Here is a 24,049-nt window from a genome sequence, read left to right on the forward strand (position 1 = left end):
GATCATGAGCGGTACCACGCCTTCACCATACTTTCATGCAGTCTTCTCTTTATGGTAGATTTGGATATTGATACGCCAACCTCCTGGAGAGTGTTGTTCACTTGGTTGGCTGTTGTGAAGGGGTTTCTCTTCACCATGGAGATTATTCTGCGATCATCCACCACTGTTGTCTCCCGTGGGTGCCCAGGTCTTTTTGCATTGATGAGTTCACCAGTGCTTTCTTTCTTTCTCAGGATGTACCAAACTGTAGATTTTGCCACTCCTAATATTGTAGTCTGTTTTCGCAGCTTAAGGATGGCTTGTTTCACTTGCATGGAGCGCTCCTTTGACCGCATGTTTACTTCACAGCAAAACCTTCCAAATGCAAGCACCACACCTCAAATCAACTCCAGGCCTTTTATCTGCTTAAATGAGAATGACATAACGAAGGGATTGCCCACACCTGTCCATGACATAGTCTTGGAGTCAATTGTCCAATTACTTTTGGTCCCTTTAAAAACAGGGTGGCACATGGTAAGGAGCTGAAACTCCTAAACCCTTCATCCAATTTTAATGTGGATACTCTCAAATGAAAGCTGAAAGTCTGAACTTCAACTGCATCTGAATTGTTTTGTTTAAAATTCATTGTGGTAATGTCTATAACCAAAATTAGAAAAATGTTGTCTCTGTCCAAATATATATGGACCTAACTGTATACTGTATATATATATATATATATATATATATATATATATATATATATAGTACCCACACAGCATCATTTTGGCCATACATAGGGTCAAATGGAGACACGCAGTGCCCAAAATCAGCCCTATTTTCTCAGGATCATTAGTACTGTCTCCACCTTCCCTGTAGAGAGAGAAGATTCAAAAAAACAATCCTTAATCCTTATTTCACATTATTTCCCTTGCTTGTATTAATCATGGCAATTACCTTCCCATTATGGAGCTAAAAATGACAGCCATCAGCGGGTACTAATGATACTACAAGTAAGATGCCGTATGGATAATGTCTTAGGATGAGAACATAATAAGCTGTGAATGGTCGATTAGACTGTATGTTTATCTAAAGACGAGGCTTCAGAAGAACCATTCTGAACATCCCATTACTGAGAAATATGCAAAAAGAAAGGAGATTGTTTCCTCTTAAGTTTTTACATTCAAGGACACTGCTTACTTAATACTGCCATTAACAGAATATCTTATTAGCTGAATCTAAGAAGCAAAATAACTGTACAGTAACTCCAGGAGTTCTTGTTTTTGAAGATTCCTTAATAATAGAACTTGGTTCCTGGATTTATTCTTATTGTTTGGTTCTCCTCACTTGTTGTATCTGGGCATGCTCTTACTTTAGTATTTGTCCAGCAGTAGTTTAATCATTTTTGTTTTTCTCTTATGTTCTCATTTCCAACTTTACCATCACATTATCTTTCAGGTCCTCTGTTCGGTTTTGCAATTCTTTAACGCTTTCTGGATGTCTGTGACTCAGATGCCTATAAGTGCAGATACAGTCATGTCGTTCTTATGTACAATCTCACCTGTTCCTTTATGGAGATAATATAAATGCTCATCTGCTTTGTTATTAGCTATCATCCACTTTTCATTCAGGATGCCACACTTGTCGCAGATAACAGAACTCCTTCTAGACTGGGAATATACAACACGTTTTTTACTGGCATGGCTAAATTCTATCTATTCTTACTGGGAACGTAATGACCCCAGGTTTAGTACTTTTTTATTTTATTCTGATAAACTCAGCAATATAGGTTACTATTGAGTCAATTATTATTATTTAAGTCATATTTTGTGAAAAAGCTTCTATCATCTGTCATGTGCGCTTTGAAAGGAATATAGACCAAGCATGCGTTGAATTTGACAACTGACTAGTCTAGCCTCTGAAACGAATGTCACTGATGATGCTACATTTCATGGTCAAGAAAGCAGCTGCGGCAGTGTCCACAGCCCCGGTCCCATGATGACATAGTGTTTCAGTATCCCAGCACATAATCGGGTGTTGCATAGTTTGGTCGTAGAAGAAACTTGTGAGAGTAGATTATATGGGGTAATTCAACTTTTATCTATACAGAACATGAGGTACATGCATCAGCTTCTTAATGCAGCATAAAAGGAAGGCTGAAGGATCTTTGACCAGAGAGAAAGTGAAACCAACGTACAACAAGTATATGCATTACATTCAACTAAGCATACAACAGTAACAACATCGCCATCTACTGTCAGAAAAGTGTAAACTCCTCCAGCACCCATATAAGTCTGTATCTGTTGCATATCTGCCAACATCGGGATTCTCAAACAAAACTTAATCGGAACGGAAGTTAAACAAAAATAAAAACTGGAAGACGGAGAGGGATAGGTAGAGAATTTTTAATTGAAGTCTATTTGAAAAGGACTAGATTTTAAAGCAAATGCCCAAATATAACTGGCTGTGTAATAATGAGGGGAATTAACCGAATATGCTGATAACCATGGAGAAAAAAAGTAATTTTTTGGAACTTTTTATATTATTTTTTTCTCACACTATTTACTGATCACCTTAAATTTTATAGATCTAGTTTTTGCAGTAACTCTTTAAAACACCAAATATATTTTCACCAGAACACAAAATTTGATCTAGATTTCAATGGAACCAATGCTGTCTACCCAAAAAGGGTCGATAGACTATGTATAGATCATTCCTCAGGTGATGGCAAAATAATGGTACATGTCGTGCATTGCATACTGGAGCTGAAAGAAATGTCAAATTTCCCTGGTGAATGCCTCTTAATTCCTTCACCACCTTGCAATTTTCTGTTTTTGCGCTTTCATCTTTTGCTCCCCTTATTCCCAGAGAAATAAGATTTATATTTTTATATCAATATCAGGGCTTGTTTTTTGCAAGACGAGTTATACTTTTTGGACCCGTTGAAGAGCTAAGCAAGCGCGAAACGGTTTAAGTCCATCAGGCTCTCTCATCTGCATTGCTCCCCTGCTACGTGCACTCCGCACTTTAATATGACTTGATGTCGCGTTTTACCAAGGAATAAAATTGCTCATCAAGAACGATCTGGGTGAGGGCTCGAATATTTTAAATTTCCTATGATTTACTGAGTTGAACTTTTGAATGGCACAATTGGTTTTACCATATAGTGTACTGGAAAATGGGGAAAAAAAATCCAAGTGTGGCGAAATTTAAAAAAAACTGCAACACCAAAATTGTTTTTTTTTTTTTTTTTTAAATTTACCATGTTCACTAAATGCTAAAACTATGATTGTCCAGGTCAGTACAAGTTCGCAGATACCAAACATGTCTAGGTTCTTTTTTATTTGTGCTGAAAAAAAATCCGAAATTTGTAAGGAAAAATAAAATGGTGCCATTTTACGAGACCCATGCCTCAATTTTTCATGATCAGGGGCTGAGTGAGGGCTAATTTTTTGCACCCTAAGCAGATTTTTTTATTGATGCCATTTTGGGATAGACAGGATATTTTGATCACCTCTTATTGCATTTTATTGCAACGTTGAAAAAAAATAATTCTAGCGTTTCGATTTTCTTCTCATTATGCCGTTTACCGATCGCGATGTGTTAGATGCACATGACAGTTGATCAGATTGACTGTCATGTCATGCCGGAGTACGTATCAAATGTAGGAACAAGACCTTGGACGTACCTGTACTTCCAAGGTCATGAAGGGGTTAAATGGAACCTGTCAACAAGGTTTCAATATTTAATCTGAGAGCAGCATAATATAGAGGCAGAGAGCCTGATTACAGGGATGTGTCACTTGTTAGGTTGTGTGTTGTAGTTTCATTACAATGAGTGTTTTATTAGCAGACAATTATCACTGCAGGACTAGGTGTCTCATGCCAGGCAGTCCTACTTACCTCTATAACCCCGCCCCCACCACTGATTGGCAGCTTGCTGACTGTGTACACAGGATGCTGCCAATCAGTGGTGTGGGTGGGGTTACACAGAGCTCAGCATTCTGAATAATGCTACATTTACAGCAGAGAAAACTGATTTTATCGAAACTGCAAAAAGCAGCCCAGTAAGTGATACATCGCTGGAATCAGGGTATCGGCCCTACATCATTCTGCTCTCAGATTACATATCAAAATCTGCTGTCAGATTCCCTTTAATGAATTTGGCTTATACCTTACTGCAGCACAAAACGCCAATCTTGACGAACTTTATCAACTTGGAAAATTTCCTGAATTAAAGGCGTTATCTAATTTTCTTTCTGCAGGAGCACACAGATCCTCTGCCTCTTTGCAGTGCGTTCCTAAAAATTGACATATTGGACCAGTGGCAATGATCACGCTGCTGGTTTTTGTTTCCTCCAAGCAGAAGCTTCTTTGCCTCTTCAGCATCGAAGGAGTGCAGAGGCGCAGCTCTAAAACTGCGCTTACAAGCTCTGTGCACCTTACCTAGGATGCCAGTAACCTCTGTTAAACTGCGAAGCCAACAAGCGGTAATCCATACAATTAAAAATCAATCTGTCCTTGAAAATGGTGATTTTAAAAAAGAGGTAAATTGCATAGTTGTTTTTAAAAGCACTTTGCAATTTTACCCCTTCAAGAAGTTGAGACAACCCATTTTAAAGAGTGGCAGATAGAATATTAGCATTGTTGACTTACCAATGATTGTCAGGTATAATGCAGCCACGATATCAGCTTCCTTTGACAGCTTAGATTGAAAAATGTCTCCTTCCCTGTCGAATAATGGAAGTAAGGCCTCACTGCCGAAGAAACTTTTGTTGGTTGCCATCCTGCTTTACATGTCATTCGTGCCTGTGGACATAACCAAGAAGTCAATACATAGGAGCAAGAAATAGAGAAAAAAGTGCATGACTGCAGGATCAGACTACGCAGGGTATGTTTGTAGTCTGTAACCATGGAGACACATAGGTCTACAGAAGAGCTGTCTACCGAAGTTGGTAACAGAATTTTAACTGAGATCTTTTAGAGCGGTCAGTTATTTTCTGTTTTTCTCACAGGTGGAAAATACTGACGTCTGAATGAGCCCTAAAGTGTAACATAACTTTTCAAAAAGTTTGATGTGTTTTTGCCACCTTTGAGTGAAGTCCCCGTCTTCACTCAGAGGAAGGGGCAGAAGAGTTCAGCATATTGTGACGCTAGTCACTACTTTCGGAATAGCCATGAGGCTGGGTAATCAAGAGGTCTCAAGTCAAAAGCCAAGAAGGTACTGGATCATGACAAAAGGGCTAAGCAAACAGATGGTCTAGACAAAACCACTGTGGAGCAGCAAAGATCAGAATACCAGACAAGGAGCACAGAGCAAACACACACAACTCATGAGCAAAGGTACAATCAAAGGCAGAGAGCTGGTTAAGGCCCCGTCACACTTAGCGACGCTAAAGCGATCCCGACAACGATACGACCTGTCAGGGATCGTTGCTGCGTCGCTATGTGGTCGCTGGTGAGATGTCAAACAGTGAGATCTTCCCAACGACGCAGCAGCGACCTCTACAACGTCACATGGCAGCTATTATGACGATTCAGACCTCGATGAGGGACGTCCTGTGTGAACGAGGTCGTTGGTAAGGTGTCAAACACAGCGATGTGTGCTACCCAGCGGGACCTCAACGATCAAAAAAAGGTCCAGGCCATTCCGACACGACCAGCGATCTCACAGCAGGGGCCTGGTTGCTGCTACGTGTCAAACATAGCGAGATCGCTACTGAGGTCGCTGTTGCGTCACAAAACTTGTGACTCAGCAGCGATCTCGCTAGCGACCTCGCTTAGTGTGCCGGGGGCTTTAGATAGCCAGGTAATTACTTTGGACAAGAGACGCATGGATGAAGGCCAAATACACCCTGGTCCTGATTTGACAGCTAAACTGTTAGGCCATGTGCACACGTTCAGTATCTTTCGCGTTTTTTTCGCGTTTTTTCGCTATAAAAACGTGAAAAAAACGCGAAAAAAACGCTAACATATGCCTGCTATTATTTACAGTGTATTCCGCATTTTTTGTGCAAATGTTGCATTTTTTTCCGTGAAAAAATCGCATTGCGGAAAAAAAAGCAACATGTTCATTAAAAATGCGGAATTGCGGGGATTCCGCACACCTAGGAGTGCATTGATCTGCTTACTTCCCGCATGGGGCTGTGCACACCATGCGGAAAGTAAGCAGATTATATGCGGTTGGTACCCAGGGTGGAGGAGAGGAGACTCTCCTCCACGGACTTGGCACCATATAATTGGTCAAAAAAAAAGAATTAAAATAAAAAATAGTGATATACTCACCTTCGATGGCCCCCGGAGTGTTCCCGCCTCTCACCGCTGCATGCTGCCGCTTCGGTTCCTATAGATGATGTGGTTCAGGACCTGCGATGATGTCGCTGTCTTGTGATTGGTCGCGAGACCGGTCATGTGACCGCTCACGTGACCGCGACGTCATCGAAGGTCCTGAACCACACCATCTAGGAACGGACGCCGCTGAGGATATCGGCTGTCTGCAGAGGGTGAGTATAACCATTTTTTTATTTTTTTTTATTATTTTTAAACATTCTATCTTTTACTATAGATGCTGCATAAGCAGAAAAAAAGGCTACATTTGCACAAAAAATGCGGAATACACTGAAAATAATGGGAGGCATATGTTAGCGGTTTTTTCGCGTTTTTATCACGTTTTTATAGCGAAAAAACGCGAAAAAAAACGCGAAAAATACTGAACGTGTGCACATGGTCTTACTCCAGACACTGGCAGCTCAGCAGGTCCCCTGCATCAGATTGGATGGCATAGATAAGATGCCCACCATTATACCAAAAGCTTAGCACTAGTGTTGAGCATTCCGATACCGCAAGTATCGGGTATCGGCCGATACTTGCGGGTATCGGAATTCCGATACCGAGATCCGATACTTTTGTGGTATCGGGTATCGGTATCGAAACAACATTAATGTGTAAAAGAAAGAATTAAAATAAAAAATATTGCTATACTCACCTCTCCGACGCAGCCTGGACCTCACCGAGGGAACCGGCAGCGTTGTTTGCTTAAAATGCGCGCTTTTCCTTCCTTCCGTGACGTCACGGCTTCTGATTGGTCGCGTGCCGCCCATGTGGCCGCGACGCGACCAATCACAGCAAGCCGTGACGTAATTTTCAGGTCCTTCTAGGCATTCAGTATTTTAAAATTACGTCCCGGCTTTGTGATTGGTCGCGTCGCGGTCACATGGGCGACGCGACCAATCACAAGCCGTGACGTCACGGGAGGCAGGAGACGCGCGCATTTTAAAATGCGCGCGTGTCCAGCCTCCCGTGACGTCACGGCTTGTGATTGGTCGCGTCGCCCATGTGACCGCGACGCGACCAATCACAAGCCAGAACGTAATTTTAAAATCCTGAAGGACCTGAAATTACGTCACGGCTTGCTGTGATTGGTTGCGTCGCGGCCACATGGGCGACGCGACCAATCACAAGCCGTGACGTCACGGGAGGCCGGACACGCGCGCATTTTAAAATGCGCGCGTCTCCTGCCTCCCGTGACGTCACGGCTTGTGATTGGTCGCGTCGCCCATGTGACCGCGACGCGACCAATCACAAAGCCGGAACGTAATTTTAAAATACTGAATGCCTAGAAGGACCTGAAAATTACGTCACGGCTTGCTGTGATTGGTCACGTCGCGGCCACATGGGCGGCACGCGACCAATCAGAAGCCGTGACGTCACGGAAGGAAGGAAAAGCGCGCATTTTAAGCAAACAACGCTGCCGGTTCCCTCGGTGAGGTGAGTATAGCAATATTTTTTATTTTAATTCTTTATTTTACACATTAATATGGTTCCCAGGGCCTGAAGGAGAGTTTCCTCTCCTTCAGACCCTGGGAACCATCAGGGATACCGTCCGATACTTGAGTCCCATTGACTTGTATTGGTATCGGGTATCAGTATCGGATTAGATCCGATACTTTGCCGGTATCGGCCGATACTTTCCGATACCGATACTTTTAAGTATCGGACGGTATCGCTCAACACTACTTAGCACACCTCTGTGAGAGACGAGGGATACTCCATTTTGGATTTATGAATTCAGGCCCTTTAGGTTATCCAGAGATCTCCCTCCACTCCTGAATTGTGGTCCCCCACCCTTGGGAAAAGTACACAATTCCCAAAAGAGCAGAACTTTTGCCAAATGGCCAGAGAATTAGAAGCCACGTGTTAATGAAGGCAGGGAGGAGCAGAGCTAGGATCCCCTGCTGTCTTGTCTGCCTACTTCAAGGAAAAACTGTAGACTCTTTGGCACCGACATCTAGAGATGAATTATGAAAGTACCGTGCATCTCAGGGTTGAGTCCAATATACCACCAGAACCCTCGGAGCCCCCTGCACGCACCCCGGCATCTCATATTTCTCTAGCTGTCCTGGACTGGCTCTCCAGAACCTCTTAGCCAACCCAAGTTTGGACTCTCCGTATCAGTCGAGGCCTAACTAAATGGTTGAAACGTCAGTTGTCCCGTTTGGACCCCCCTCCCTATTAAGTTATGACCCATCCTAGATATTGGGAATTATTTCAGCTAGGAGGTCAGCAAAGGAGAATTCAGCCCAACCCAGAGGGGCGGTGGCAAATATGGGAGGGGGTGATCTAGGGTTTAAAACCTAGCTACACACATTTAGCCTCCGTCTTTGTTTTGCCATGGAAGCCACGTCAAGTCACGTGTGGAGACAGACCAGGAACTAAGAAGGTGCCTGTGGATAAGAGGGCTTTCCTCCATCCACATAAGGACCGGTAACGTGACACATATAGCTAACTGCTCTTCCCAACTTGTACCCTAATTTTTAACTGTACTTCTGTCTGAAATAATCTGTATAATTCTCTGTATATATTTATAGTTTCTAGTGCGCCTTTTGGCACTTAAAATATCAATTAATTTTGGGCTGCTCTTTTATCTTGAACCCGATTTCCCACATCTGTTAGTCCGGCTAGTATTTATACGCTACCTGGGGTTGGTTTCTGACCTGATATAACCTTGTTAACAGACTGGGCTTATATCTAACGATGAACTGGTGGCAGCATACCATTCTGGTGTTATTGGGGGACCTTGGAAGTGACGGATTAGAGGTTTATATATATATTCCTGGCCTGGGACTGGGGATATATATACTGCCCTCACTGCAGAGTGCCCCGATAACCAGTACGTGACAGTGCAGCCTCTCCGATAACTACTTGTCCTAGGTGCCGTTCCCTGACTGACCTAAGGGAAGGGGGGCACCAGAGAGCTGTGACTGTGTAAGCTCAGTCACAGATTGGTGACGGCGGGGTGATATCAGTGTCCCCTGGCTCCTCTCGCGTGTGTGTTTTCCTTACAACCTCATTCTTAGATTGGACGGCAGAACTGTCATTCACTGAGTTCAGACGCTGTGATAGGGGGAATCATGACAAATATGTTCCTTTGTCATTTTCTTTTATAATTCCATATACAGGGCAGGTCTCATGTGAGGATACTTGCTCTACTGTCTTGAAAACACTTATGATTTCTATAATTTTCTCATTGGTTATCAGAGTTGGCTATATAAACATAGAATAATTAAGAATTGGAAACACTGGTAATAGTGTCTTCTCTAAGAACCTATCCAATTCAGTCATAATCACCAAGGTTCAGTGATGGACCTTCCACATAGCCAGTCCATGACCTGTAGTTTATAAAAAGGATGGCATGGCAGCAGATCATGGTTGTGTTTGCCATTGAGTGACTATGGAGACCTCTAAACCTAACCAACTAGAAGCTTGGGCTGATAAATGGCAAATGAGCTTTAATGGGGATAAAAGTAAGGTCATGCACTTGGGTAGAAGTAACAGGATGTATAACTATGTGCTTAATTCTAAAACTTTGGGCAAAACCGTCAATGAAAAAGACCTGGGTGTATGGGTGGATGACATACTCATATTCAGTGGCCAGTGTCAGGCAGCTGCTACAAAGGCAAATAAAATAATGGGATGCATTAAAAGAGGCATAGATGCTCATGAGGAGAACATAATTTTACCTCTGTACAAGTCACTAGTTCAACCACACTTAGAATACTGTGTACAGTTCTGGTCTCCGGTGTATAAGAAAGACATAGCTGAACTAGAGCGGGTGCAGAGAAGAGCAACCAAGGTTATTAGAGGACTGGGAGGTCTGCAATACCAATATAGGTTATTATGCAGCACCCCCACTGCCGCAGGGCCGAGGGGTACCCGGCACCGGGCCTCTGAGTCTCTGCTCTGGGGTTGTCACGGTGGCTAGACCAGGTCCGTGACCCTGCTGAGGGGCGCACAATAAAAGGTGGTGATATGGTGCTGATGTTATGGTGCGGTGTAGTGCCGGTCGCGGTCAATAACGAGGACACCAGGTTGCAGTCTCTTTACCTCTTTACTGAAGGCTTCTGAGTCCTCAATCCGGAATACGGTTAACCGGGCTGTGCAAGTCCGGCCGGTCCGATGGCACCTCCAGAGTTCCCTTTGCAGGTGGAAATCTGTGCCTACCTTCCTGCGCTTGTGTGTTGTGGTCCTCCCCTGCGGTGCTTACGGGATAGTCCCCACAACTGTTGTGTCTGTTTCTCGTGTTCCCTCACAACTCGATTCTGATGTTCTCCCTCTACGTCCCCCTGATCTTACGGTTAGGACGCACCCGTATGACGGGGAGGCTCAGAGCTCTTCCGGGACTCTAGCGTCGCCCCACTCCTGTTGTTACCCCCCTGAGTCTTCCTGGGTCTGGGTGAGACAGCCCGCCTGTAACTGACTGTCCTGCCGTAGGTTTGAAGTTTGGCTTGGAGCTCTATACTTCCTCGGTGTTCAGGCCACCGGTTATGCGCCTCAATAGGATGTTGCCTCGTCTTACAGCACGACTCCTACTGGTATTCTCCTTGTTGCGTTGATCTCGTTTCTCACTCAGCACAATATACCTCGCTTCTTGTCCTTTCTTGGGGTACTGCCGCTATATCGTGCAGGCGCGGTCCCGTAACGTTCTCTCTGGTTGCTAGGCCTCTGTCAGGATCCCACCCCTGACAGGGACCCCTCTGAATCTTCTCCTACAACACCCTCTGCCACAAGGTGTTGCCTGGTTCCAACCCAGTCAGCTTTCTGATCTAACTTCCTGCCTAACCCGCAGTTTTACCAGATTGTGAGGAGTGGCCTAATACATAGAACCCTTAGCTCCCCCTGGAGGCCAGACTGTGAAGTGTATTGGTGTCTGTGATACCTGGTCAGATGAACTCCTTCAGTGCCATCAGACGTACCATAGCCCCCCTTAGCGGCGGAGCCACAGTACTGCAACGACCAGGATTCTGGGGCGCTGCAATTACACTTGGGGCTATTTAGTTTGGAAAAACGAAGGGTAAGGGTGATCTTATTACTATGTATAAATATGTGAGGGGACAGTGCAAATACCTTTCTAATGACCTTTTTAATCACAGACCTGAGACAGGAACAAGGGGGCATCCTCTACGTCTGGAGGAAAGAAGGTTTAAGCATAATAACAGACGCGGATTCTTTACTGTAAGAGCAGTGAGACTATGGAACTCTCTGCTGTATGATGTTGTAATGAGTGATTCATTACTTAGATTTAAGAGGGAACTGGATGCTTTTCTTGAAAAGTATAATGTTACAGGTTATATATACTAGTTTCCTTGATAGGGCGTTGATCCAGGGAACTAGTCTGATTGCCGTATGTGGAGTCGGGAAGGATATTTTTTCCCCAATGTAGAGCTTACTCTTTGCCACATGGGTTTTTTTTGGTCTTCCTCTGGATCAACATGTTAGGGCATGTTAGGTTAGGCTATGGGTTGAACTAGATGAACTTAAAGTCTTCCTTCAACCTTAATAACTATGTTACTATGTAACCAGTAATGCTTACGAATGGGCAGACTTCAGAATTTAACCTATTGTTAAAGTTCTCTGCCATGATGGTGTAGTCTACAGTACAGACCAAAACTTTGGACACACCTTCTTCTTTTAAGATTTTTCTGTATTTTCATAACTATGAAAATTGTACATTCACACTGAAGGCATCAAAACTATGAATTCACACATGTGGAATTATATACTTTACAAAAAAGTATGAAACAACTGAAATGATGTCTTATATTCTAGGTTCTTCAAAGTAGCCACCTTTTCCTTTGATGACTGCTTTGCACACTCTTGGCATTCTCTTGATGAGCTTCAAGAGGTAGTCACCAGGAATGGTTTTCACTTCACAGGTGTGCCCTGTCAGGTTTAATAAGTGGGATTTCTTGCCTTATAAATGGGGTTGGGACCATCAGTTGTGTTGTGCAGAAGTCTGGTGGATACACAGCTGATAGTCCTACTGAATAGACTGTTAGAATTTGTATTATAGCAAGAAAAAAGCAGCTAAGTAAAGAAAAACGAGTGGCCATCATTACTTTAAGAAATGAAGGTCAGTCAGTCCGAAAAATTGGGAAAACTTTGAAAGTGTCCCCAAGTGCAGTGGCAAAAACCATCAAGCGCTACAAAGAAACTGGCTCACATGAGGACCGCCCAAGGAAAGGAAGACCAAGAGTTACCTCTGCTTCTGAGGATAAGTTTATCCGAGTCACCAGCCTCAGAAATCCCAGGTTAACAGCAGCTCAGATTAGAGACCAGGTCAATGCCACACAGAGTTCTAGCAGCAGACACATCTCTACAACAACTGTTAAGAGGAGATTTTGTGCAGCAGGCCTTCATGGTAAAATAGCTGCTAGGAATCCACTGCTAAGGACAGGCAACAAGCAGAAGAGACTTGTTTGGGCCAAAGAACACAAGAAATGGACATTAGACCAGTGGAAATCTGTGCTTTGGTCTGATGAGTCCAAATTTGAGATCTTTGGTTCCAACCATGTCTTTGTGCGACGCAGAAAAGGTGAACGGATGGACTCTACATACCTGATTCCCACCTTGAAGCATGGAGGAGGAGGTGTGATGGTGTGGGTGTGCTTTGCTGGTGACACTGTTGGGGATTTATTCAAAATTGAATGCATACTGAACCAGCATGGCTACCACAGCATCTTGCAGCTGCATGCTATTCCATCCAGTTTGCGTTTAGTTGGACCATCATTTATTTTTCAACAGGACAATGACCCCAAACACACCTCCAGGCTGTGTAAGGACTATCTGACCAAGAAGGAGAGTGATGGGGTGCTACGCCAGATGACCTGGCCTCCACAGTCACCAGACCTGAACCCGAGATGGTTTGGGGTGAGCTGGACCGCAGAGTGAAGGCAAAAGGGCCAACAAGTGCTAAGCATCTCTGGGAACTCCTTCAAGATTGTTGGAAGACCATTCCCGGTGACTACCTCTTGAAGCTCATCAAGAGAATGCCAAGAGTGTGCAAAGCAGTCATCAAAGCAAAAAGTGGCTACTTTGAAGAACCTAGAATATAAGACATCATTTCAGTTGTTTCACACTTTTTTGTTAAGTATATAATTCCACATGTGTTAATTCATAGTTTTGATGCCTTCAGTGTGAATGTACAATTTTCACAGTCATGAAAATACAGAAAAATCTTTAAATGAAAAGGTGTCCAAAGTTTTGGTCTGTACTGTATATCATGATTTGGTGCAGACACTTGGAGAATGTGCCAAGAATTTAAATGTAGAACATTGAGAACAAGGACTTTTATGATAAAGGTGAAAAGGGGAGAAGAAGGACTTTGCACTTGAACTTCCTGACATATGGATAATATATGACATGGGCTTTCGGTACTTTTTCAGCCAACAGGTATCTTATTTTGTTGGGCTCAACTGGTGAGATGGACCCAGAAAGCCAATAAATTAGGTAGTAGCTCCAGCTTCAATGCAAAATGCGCAAAAAATCTAGTTTATTTTATCTTCAATAAAATCAGATAATTGAAGCAAAATAATTAAAAAGAAACATGCGGCCAATGCATTTCAAAACTATTATGGGTTTTCGAATCATAGCAAGCCCAAGAAGCAACGAGTCAGGGTGAACTCCCGAACCCACTGCATTGGGGAAGTTGACTGGAAGTCACTTGGACACACTGAACACCAGAAGCTATGAACGATAAACCAGAGGGAAATGGTGAATTTGAAGCACACAGAGGAAGGCAGAAGAACCACAGGCATTTTACAAGCCATGTAAATTGTATATGTATTGTATATTTTACAAGCAAAATATGAACAGAGTGCAATAAGAGATTGTTATGAATTCAGCAACTGATGGGTTAATCCAGAAGGTGGATAGCAAAATGTATGACTCAGGCTATCCCGGAATCAAAGTACAATTGTAGAAGAACTGCACAATGTGAATGGATGGTGGAGCACTCCAAACAGCTCAACTCTCTAGAGTCTCAATAGTAAGACATGGGTCTAGGGAGATGACATCACAGCGACACGCCGAGCAACTTGTAAAACCCGATGTGGAGAACAGCAAAGGTTGGCAGCCATTGGGAAATGGAGCCAAGCCCAGCATTGCTAGGACAGGTGAGTAACACCTTCAGCCTTCACCTTTTCGGAATGATGGTTGGGTTGGCTTGGCCAAGAATGCAAGTTTACTTTATTGGGTGAAGGGACACAAGTCGCCACCAAACTTTCTCGACATGTTGAAATCCGTTAGGTCTTCCTTCCTCACAATTTAACATGCTATCATGGGTCAGTTGGGGGGCTTGCAAAAAGATTGTGTTCGGATCTAATCTGTAAGGGTGTCAGACTTCACAATGTGACTTGCCATGTAACCTAGCCAGCTAATGGACATGGATTTAGGGTGAAGTCATCAAGAGAGATAGATTAAATCTTATTTCACAGCATTAAATGACAAATTATAGTAATTTGAGTCGAACAGAAGGCAATAGGAAGAGATAGCTATGATTATGTCAATCTAGGAAAGAAAATTATATCTCACAGATAGACTTCAAGAATGCAATACAAGGCTATGTAATCCAGTGTAAGGTATACACTCACTGGCCACTTTATTAGGTACACCTGTCCAACTTCTTGTTAACACTTAATTTCTAATCAGCCAATCACATGGCGGCAACTCAGTGCATTTAGGCATGTAGACATGGTCAAGACAATCTCCTGCAGTTCAAACCGAGCATCAGTATGGGGAAGAAAGGTGATTTGAGTGCCTTTGAACGTGGCATGGTTGTTGGTGCCAGAAGGGCTGGTCTGAGTATTTCAGAAACTGCTGATCTACTGGGATTTTCACGCACAACCATCTCTAGGGTTTACAGAGAATGGACCGAAAAAGAAAAAAAATCCAGTGAGCGGCAGTTCTGTGGGCGGAAATGCCTTGTTGATGCCAGAGGTCAGAGGAGAATGGGCAGACTGGTTCGAGCTGATAGAAAGGCAACAGTGACTCAAATCGCCACCCGTTACAACCAAGGTAGGCCTAAGAGCATCTCTGAACGCACAGTGCGTCGAACTTTGAGGCAGATGGGCTACAGCAGCAGAAGACCACACCGGGTACCACTCCTTTCAGCTAAGAACAGGAAACTGAGGCTACAATTTGTACAAGCTCATCGAAATTGGACAGTAGAAGATTGGAAAAACGTTGCTTGGTCTGATGAGTCTCGATTTCTGCTGCGACATTCGGATGGTAGGGTCAGAATTTGGCGTAAACAACATGAAAGCATGGATCCATCCTGCCTTGTATGGAGCATCTTTGGGATGTGCAGCCGACAAATCTGCGGCAACTGTGTGATGCCATCATGTCAATATGGACCAAAATCTCTGAGGAATGCTTCCAGCACCTTGTTGAATCTATGCCACGAAGAATTGAGGCAGTTCTGAAGGCAAAAGGGGGTCCAACCCGTTACTAGCATGGTGTACCTAATAAAGTGGCCGGTGAGTGTAGGTATAATATGTTAATTAGAATTTGGATTTTTTTATGGTCTTTGAATATAAATTACTTTGGCCATGAGACCCATAGACCACAGCACAAGTAAATGTATTCTCTGTCCATGGTACTGAAATTAGTTTTCCTTTGCCTACACAACATTGAGCTCTAAGGAATGACTGTTATGTCCAGGTAGAGATATAATAAAGTAGTTATCATGGGGGCAGAGATTTTTCTACATTTCCATCACAGCCATTACCACTCCACCTGGGAAAACAAAATATCACTTTCGACTGGACTGTAAATGGAAATGATGGACGCTGTGTTTTGAGAACCTTTAATTCACACCGTTCTCATAAGGAAAATAAATAATACAGAGGGAGAGGTAAGAAAATGTCAAAGTATCTCCTTTCCTCCTAGCAAATTCTTGAATTTTTTAGACTCATTTCTAGTAATGATCGAGCACTGAAATTTACTTGAATTGAGCATGTCGGATGGTTGGACGTGTTTGACTCGAGTCGCGAACATAATGAAGGTGAATGTGAAACTCAAGCATTTTTTCGGAAGTCAATCTTGGTCTTGGTCTCAGTCTCTCCAAAGTTCTACAGTTCACAAATAGTCCAACTGACAGAGGAGTCTTCTCTCCCAGCAAGGGAACTCGTTCAGTGCGATGCGCGATTCAAATCAGCTTCTTACGGGAATTCGAGCACTACGTGGTACTCTGCACTGCTCGATACTTGTAGACAAAGAAACAACCGAGTTTAACACCCAATAATGTGAAATAAGTAAAGGGCGTGTGCATGTGTTTTCACTTTGATACATTAATGACCATGAACGGTGCCAAATGGATATGTTACCACAACGTGAAAAATTGCTGCACTAGCATCACATAGTGTATTACCTGTGGAAAGATGGAGGAGAAAAAGAGGGGGGTCCGAGTCTGTCCCAAGGATGCATCCACCCCGACGCATGTTTCGGCGTCTGTGTTCGATACTCAGTCGACCACCCTGATGCTCAGTCAAGTATTGAGTAGTGCCGAGCACGATCGCCCATCACTACTAATTTACAGTATTCATTGTATATTTTAAAAAGTTACAAATATTGAAAAAGCAAAAAAAAAAAAAGAAAAGAAAAAGTAAAAAAAAATGATAAAGAAACAAGTATCAAAGTAGGCCAACGCGACAGGCCTCCAAGAATCAAACATTATCAGCATGAAGGTAATCATCACTGTCCAGATCTGGTCTCTGAACGGCAATTGTATTAACATCTCAGACCACATACTAAGGAATGAAAGCGAAAGGCAATTTGGCTGTAGTGTAAAGCAGCGGCGACCACTATTAAAACACCTGATCGCCGTATGGCGGCAGGCACGACATGGGTGCCCCATCAATGAATTGATGTGGAAGAGAATATTACAAGGAAAGCAATTTCGTTTGAGAAATAATTCATTTCAGATCATGCAGAGATGTCTCACCGAAATGGTGGAAAAGTCAGTAATAGTCAGCGGCATGATGTGAAGAGTAAAAATAAGCACAATAACGACTGCTCAGCTGTATAAAATGCTGTTTTTATGTATAATGACAACAAAGAAAAGTGTAACTGCGCCATTTAGATCGCAACTGTTTCGTTAAAGGGGTTTTCTGGAATGTTATAATATTTGTCTAAAAGCTTAATGTTATACCATAATAATATAACAACTAAAACTTACCTCTCAAATTCAGGTACAGGTGGAGAGACATGTCTGTCTATTTGAGCGGGGACCTGCTTTTTGGGCTAGTCAAACAAGTCACTTTGTCTCTTTTTGTCTTTTCAAAATTAGCTTTTTCTGAAATACCACAGTGTTTCCGAGTGAGACATACAGTACATGGATGAAATAAGGCAGCATCAATCAGCTGATAGGTTCCTTTAAAAACTAGAGTAACTAAACTTTTTTTTTTTAATTAGTCTCGAGGAATTGCAAAGCTATACATTTGTGTAATATACTTAATTCGTTTTTTTTGTTTTCTTTTTTTCCCAAAACTATGCTGCAATGCCGTTCCACATGCTCCTTGAGATGCTGCTTTTAACTGCTGCTCAGCTAAGATCTAAAATATATTTACACACAATTAGAATAGGGGAATTACCCATGTCTGAGTATGAAAAAGGAGAGCAGAAAGGCTCAAACCAGAGTAATTCCCATATTCTGATTATTCATGAACACAGTACAGATCTCAACTGAGCAGCAGTTGAAAGCAGCTTCCAAAATGAACATAAATTGCCCATGTGAAACAGCAGCATGGTGTTTGGAGGAGAAGGAAGTAAAACATGGTATTGAAGTAGTTGCTCTTTAAAGAAGCTTTCCTATCACACACCTATGATTTATTAGGTGGATGTGTCATAACTGTGTAAACAATTAGATAAGACTTCAAGGACCTGGCCACAACAGGGGTTTATCTTGTCGAATACTTCCATCAGAGGTGAATACATATTTCTTAATCACACTCTATGAGTGATACAGGAACAGCAGAATGAGCTTCTTTTAAGATAATTTGGCATCAGTATGATCTGATGCCTTATTCCAGAGAAAACTAAGTTTTTTCTTAATATGTAAATGAGATGTTGAGCGCTATGGGCTGGGCATAGATCTCCCTAAGAATCTGGTTCCAGAGCCTATTAAAATTACATTTTTTTCACAAAAATGATCTTTTAGCAAAATCTTTTTTAACAGGTAACAGGAGGAATTGGATCCTAAATGTTTTAGTGCAATTTGTCCTGAGTACATTGATACCTCATATGTGTGGGAAAACTACTTTTTGGGTGCAAGGCAGAGCTCGGAAGGGAAGGAGCACCATTTGACTTTTTCAATGCTGCAAAATTTTCTGGAATTGAGAGTGGATGCCATGTCGCATTTGGAGAGCCCCTGATGTGCCTAAACAGTGGAAACCCCCACAAGTGACCCCATTTTGGAAACTAGAGCCCCCAAGGAACTTATCTAAATGTGTGGGGAGCACGTTGAGCCCCCAATTGCTTCACAGAAGTTTATAACGTAGAGCCGTAAAAATAAAAAGTCACATTTTTTTCACAAAAATGATCTTCTAGCCCCAATATTTTTTATTTTCACAAGGGTAACAGGAGAAATTGGACCCCAAAAGGTCTGGCGCAATTTGTCCTGAGTATGCTGATACCCCATATGTGGGGGAAACCTCTGTCTGGGCACACGGCAGAGCTCGGGAGGGAAGGAGCACTGTTTGACTTTATCAATGCAAAATTGGCTGGAATTGAGAGCAGCCACCATGTTGCGTTTACAGAGCCCTGATGTGCCTAAAGTGTGTAAATCCCCCATAATTGACCCCCTTTTTTGAAACTAGACTTCCCAAGGAATTTATCTAGATGTGTGGTGAGCACCTTGAATCCTGAGGTGCTTCACAGAAAATTATAGTGTTGAGTTGTAAAAAAAAAAAAAATCTAATTTTTTCAACAAAAATGTTATTTTAGTCAAAAAAATATATTTTCACAAGGTCAACAGGAGAAAATAGACCTCAAAACTTGTTGTGCAATTTCTCCTTATTATACCCAATATGTGGGAGAAAACTACCGTTTGGCTCGGAAGGGAAGGAGTGACATTTTTAGAATACAGACTTTGGAATGGTCTACAGGCGTCATGTCGCGTTTGCAGAGCCCTTGATGTGCCTAAACAGTGTAAATCTCCCATAAGTGACCCTATTTTGGAAACTAACCCCCTCAAGGAATTTACCAAATCTGTGGTGAGCACCTTGAGCCCTCAGATGCTTCAAATAAAATTATAAGGCTGAATTGTGAAAAAAAAAAGAAGTCAATTTTTTCCAGAAAAATGTTATTTTAGAGGAAAAAAAATATTTTCACAGGGTTAACAGGAGAAAATGGACCTCAAAATATGTTGTGCAATTACTCCTGAGTACGCTGATACCCCGTATGTGTGAGAAAACTGCTGTTTGAGTGCACGACGGGGCTCAGAAGGGAAGGAGTGATGTTTTGGTAAGTTGCGTAGAGTGCATCTGGTTGGTAAATATAAGTTGTGTAGTGTTTGTCAGGTTGGCATACGAGAGTTGTGTATTGTTTGTCAGTTTGGCATATGCGAATTGGCTAGTTGGTGGTCATCTGGTTGACATTCATGAGTTGTGCAGTGTTCGTCAGGTTGGTATACATAAGTTATGTATTGTTCATCAGGTTGGCATAAACAGGTTGTGTAGTGTTCGTCAATTCGGCATTTGTGAGTTGTGTAGTGTTTGTAAGGCTGGCCTACATGAGTTGTGTAGTGATCGTCAGGTTGGCATTCGTGAGTTGTGTAGTGTTCATCAGGTTGGCTTATGTGAGTTGTGAAGTCAGAAATGAATTTAGTAGTCCATGGATGTGTGGTACAGTCTGAAGCATTCTTTTATATACAAGCCAGGTTTGTCGGGGCAGGTGTCGCATTGATAAGTGGTGTCCTTGCGTATCTCCTTTTCATGACATACTCAGCACCTTTTTTGTGACCATCCTTTTTTGCAGTTTAGGGGATCTACGTGGGGAAATGTTGGCCTGGTGTGACAAGCACCTCCAGTTCATGTACTGGGGTCTACTCCTTCCTGATCTCCAAAGATTAGTGCTTTGATCACTACCTCCTGGAACTGAAGGTATGACGTACTGGTTTGTTCTGCACATCGTGATAGCACAAAAGTTTTGCACATTGCCATCTGGCCGTGCTTCTTGTAGCACACCTTGGTCTTTTTCATGGCACTGTACGGCTTGAGGACTTGATCAGTGAGATCAACTCCCCTTATATTCTTATTGTACCCCAGTACACAGTCAGGTTTGCAGACCTGTGTAGAGGTGCCTCGTACAGTGCTGGGGGCTGTCACCATGTATGGTGGTCAAGAAAAGGACATTCCTCTCGTCCTTGTACTTAACCACAAGCATGTTGTCACTAAATTGGGCTCTGCTCTCACCCTTCCTAAGCAGCTGCCCAATTAGCATCTTAGGGAGACCTCTCTGATTTTTGTGGACAGTACCGCACGCTGCACTAGCTCGCACAGAGAAGGACTTGAACAGTGGGATGCTGGTATAAAAGTTATCTTCACAGAGGTGATAACCTTGATCCAGCAGTGGGTGCACCAAATCCCACACAATTTTCCCACTCACTCCCAGGACAGGGGGGCATTCCGGGGGTTCAATCCGGTACTCTCCTACAATTTGCACTGCTCAATTCTGTACCTGGCCCTCTTACTGATACTGGGCAGGTATTGCCGGAATTTGTGCCTCCTCTTGAAATGTATTAGGGACTCATCCATGCAGATGTCCCTTTGGGGCACGTACACCTCAGCAAACTTGTTGCTGAAGTGCTCAATGACCGGTCAAACTTTGGAGTTGGAGTCATCTGGGGGAGGACACTGTGCATTATCATTATAATGCTAGAATTTTTGGATGGCCTCAAAACGTTTACGGGTCATAGCCATGTGGAACAGTGGAGTGTTATACAAAATATCAACACTCCAACATTGCCGAAGTTTAGGCTTCTTCAGGATCCCCATGTGAAGAACCAGGCCCCAACAAATCATCAATTCTACTACGTCTACAGGAGTGCGGATAGAAAATGATGACGGGCTGTTTTGTGGCAAAAATTGCAGGGCATACAAATTAGTTTGGCCCACCATGAGGTTTACAAAATCCTCAGAGAAAAAGAGTTTGAAAAACTCTATTTCTGTGAGGCCGATGGTGTCAAATTTGATTCCCGGTGGTACATGTGTGTGAATTTGTGTGGTATGTGTGTATATGTGCGCGTACCTGTGTGGTATATGTGTGTGAATTTGTGTGGTATGTGTGCATACCTGTGTGGTATATGTGTGTATCTGTGAGGGCTATGTGTCTGTGATTTACGTGTGAGTGTATATGTGTGGTATACAGCATGTGAAATAAGTATAAAACATGTTGCCAACACATGCACACCTTGATGCACACACACCACACAGTGACACACCCACATAAATAACAGATATAAACACATAAACTACACAGGTACATACACACAAAAATCCCAAAGATAAATATTGAACATGTCACCAATTTCTAACAGTGGTATTGACATGAAATTCTCACCAGATGTCTGTAACAACCCATCCAATTCACACAGGCAAATACATGATCCATAGATGTCTATAAATTAAGTTTCGGTATGTGTAATAATAAAAATGACACTCAACACATGAAGACAGAGAGGCGCAAAAAGTCACGGAAAGTCATGACACCAGCTGAAATCAGTAATTAGAAATAAATCCTGCCACTCAATGACAAATAATATCGGCTGGTTCCTCTAATGGTCTATAAAAAGGTGTCTCATGACTGTAAGCAGGTTACTTGGATGCACCAGCACAGACAATGAGGAGACAATGGTACTTAACGAACACTATTTATTTCAATAACACAAAGTATGTAAATACAAGTAAGCGCTATATGGTGGGTTACAGTAACAGTACGTCCAATGTCAGTATTACCCGCTTTGATGTTGGCTCTGGCGGTGAGCCTGCATCAAAGCCGGGACATGTCAGCTGTTTTGAACAGCTGACATGTGCCCGCAATAGGCGCGGGTGGAATCGCGATCTACCCGCACCTATTAACTAGTTAAATGTCGCTGTCAAACTCTGACATTTAACAAGCGCTTCCGGCCATCCGGTCGGAAATGCTCGCACCGATGACCCTCGTCACGTGATCGGGGGTCATCAGCATGACGGCATGACAACCAGAGGTCTCCTTGAGACCTCTATGGTTGTCGATACCGGATTGCAATGAGCGCCACCCTGTGGTCGGAGCTCATAGCAAAGCAGTAATTCTACTACATAGAGGCGATCTGAGCATCGCCTCTATGTAGCAGAGCCGATCAAGTTGTGGCAACTTCTAGCCTCCCATGGAGGCTATTGAAGCATGGCAAAAGTTAAAAAAAAAAATGTTTTAAAAAATATGAAAAAAATAAAAAATATATAAAAGTTTAAATCATCCCCCTTTTCCCCATTCACAATAAAACAATAGCGATAAAAAAATTAAAAATGCCAGAATTACGTTTTTTTGGTCTCCGCGACATTGCATTAAAATGCAATAACGGGCGATCAAAAGAACGTATCTGGATCAAAATGGTATCATTAAAAACGTCAGCTCGGCACACAAAAAATAATTCCTCACCCAACCCGAGATCACAAAAAAATGGAGACGCTATGGGTATCGGAAAATTGCGCTTTTTATTTTTTTAGCAAAGTTTGGAATTTTTTTTCACCACTTAGATAAAAAAGAACCTAGACATGTTTGGTGCCTATGAACTCATAATGACCTGGAGAATCATAATGGCAGGTCAGTTTTAGCATTTACTCAATCTAACAAAAAAGCCAAACAAAAAACAAGTGTAAGATTGCACTTTTCTTGCTATTTCTCCGGACTTGGAATTTTTTTGCCATTTTCTAATACACGACATGGTAAAACCAATGGTGTCGTTCAAAAGAACACCTCGTCCCACAAAAAATAAGCCCTCACATGGCCATATTGATGGAAAAATAAAGAAGTTATGGCTCTGGGAAGGAGGAGAGCAAAAAACAAAAACGCAAAAATGAAAATACCCCGGGTCATTAAGCGGTTAATACAGTATATTACACAGCAATGCAACTAAATACAATACTGTATATATGCTATAATCTATTACAAACACCGTTCTTGTTATCTAGCAGTTAAATGATAGTTAATGCCTTTATATCCCAACTTCACGCGCATCATTCTTAGTATTAGGCCCATACCTGTCACAGTCTCTATTAACAGCTGTGATCGGTACACTAGCCCTATTGGGGGATGTAACTGCTCTCCAAATCATTGGAATCGTCGTGGGACAGTATGGATTGTCTTCACTTCGGACAGGTGAAGGATATGGTTGTTTATTATTTTGCTTTTTACAGGGGACATTGGTATCAGTGTATTAGGCATAAGGTGAGCATCACTGTCGTTTTATTATTTTCTGTTTTTAACAAGTGACAAGAGCTTTTTTATTTTTATTTCAAATAAAGAAGTCTGTGTCTTTCTTTCAAATAAAGGATTTTTTTCTGGCTGTGTCTTTTTGCAACCTAACTATGGGGTTAGTAATGGGGCATCTTATAGACACCTCTCCATTACTAACCTGTGGGCTTGATGTCAATGGTCATGAAAGAGCTGACATCAACCCCACTTGCCTCCACACCAGGGCAAGTGGGAAGAACTGGGCAAAGCGTCAGAATTGGTGCATCAAGTAGATGCGCCTTTTCTGG

At 42.5% G+C, this 24,049-nt stretch overlaps 1 protein-coding gene across 1 annotated transcript in view; it reads right to left on the reverse strand.

Annotated features, from left to right (window-relative positions):
- The window catches only part of OPN5 (opsin 5), a 91,678-nt gene that overhangs the window by 40,035 nt on the left and 27,594 nt on the right, over positions 1 to 24,049 (reverse strand). Inside the window, exon 2 of the mRNA XM_077291537.1 lies at positions 4,632 to 4,784. Coding sequence (XP_077147652.1) covers positions 4,632 to 4,761 — 130 coding nt within the window. The 5' untranslated portion in view covers positions 4,762 to 4,784. The remainder of the gene's footprint in view (positions 1 to 4,631; positions 4,785 to 24,049) is intronic.

This window comes from Ranitomeya variabilis, chromosome 2 (genome assembly GCF_051348905.1).
Source record: "Ranitomeya variabilis isolate aRanVar5 chromosome 2, aRanVar5.hap1, whole genome shotgun sequence".
Classification (NCBI taxonomy): Eukaryota; Metazoa; Chordata; class Amphibia; order Anura; family Dendrobatidae; genus Ranitomeya; species Ranitomeya variabilis.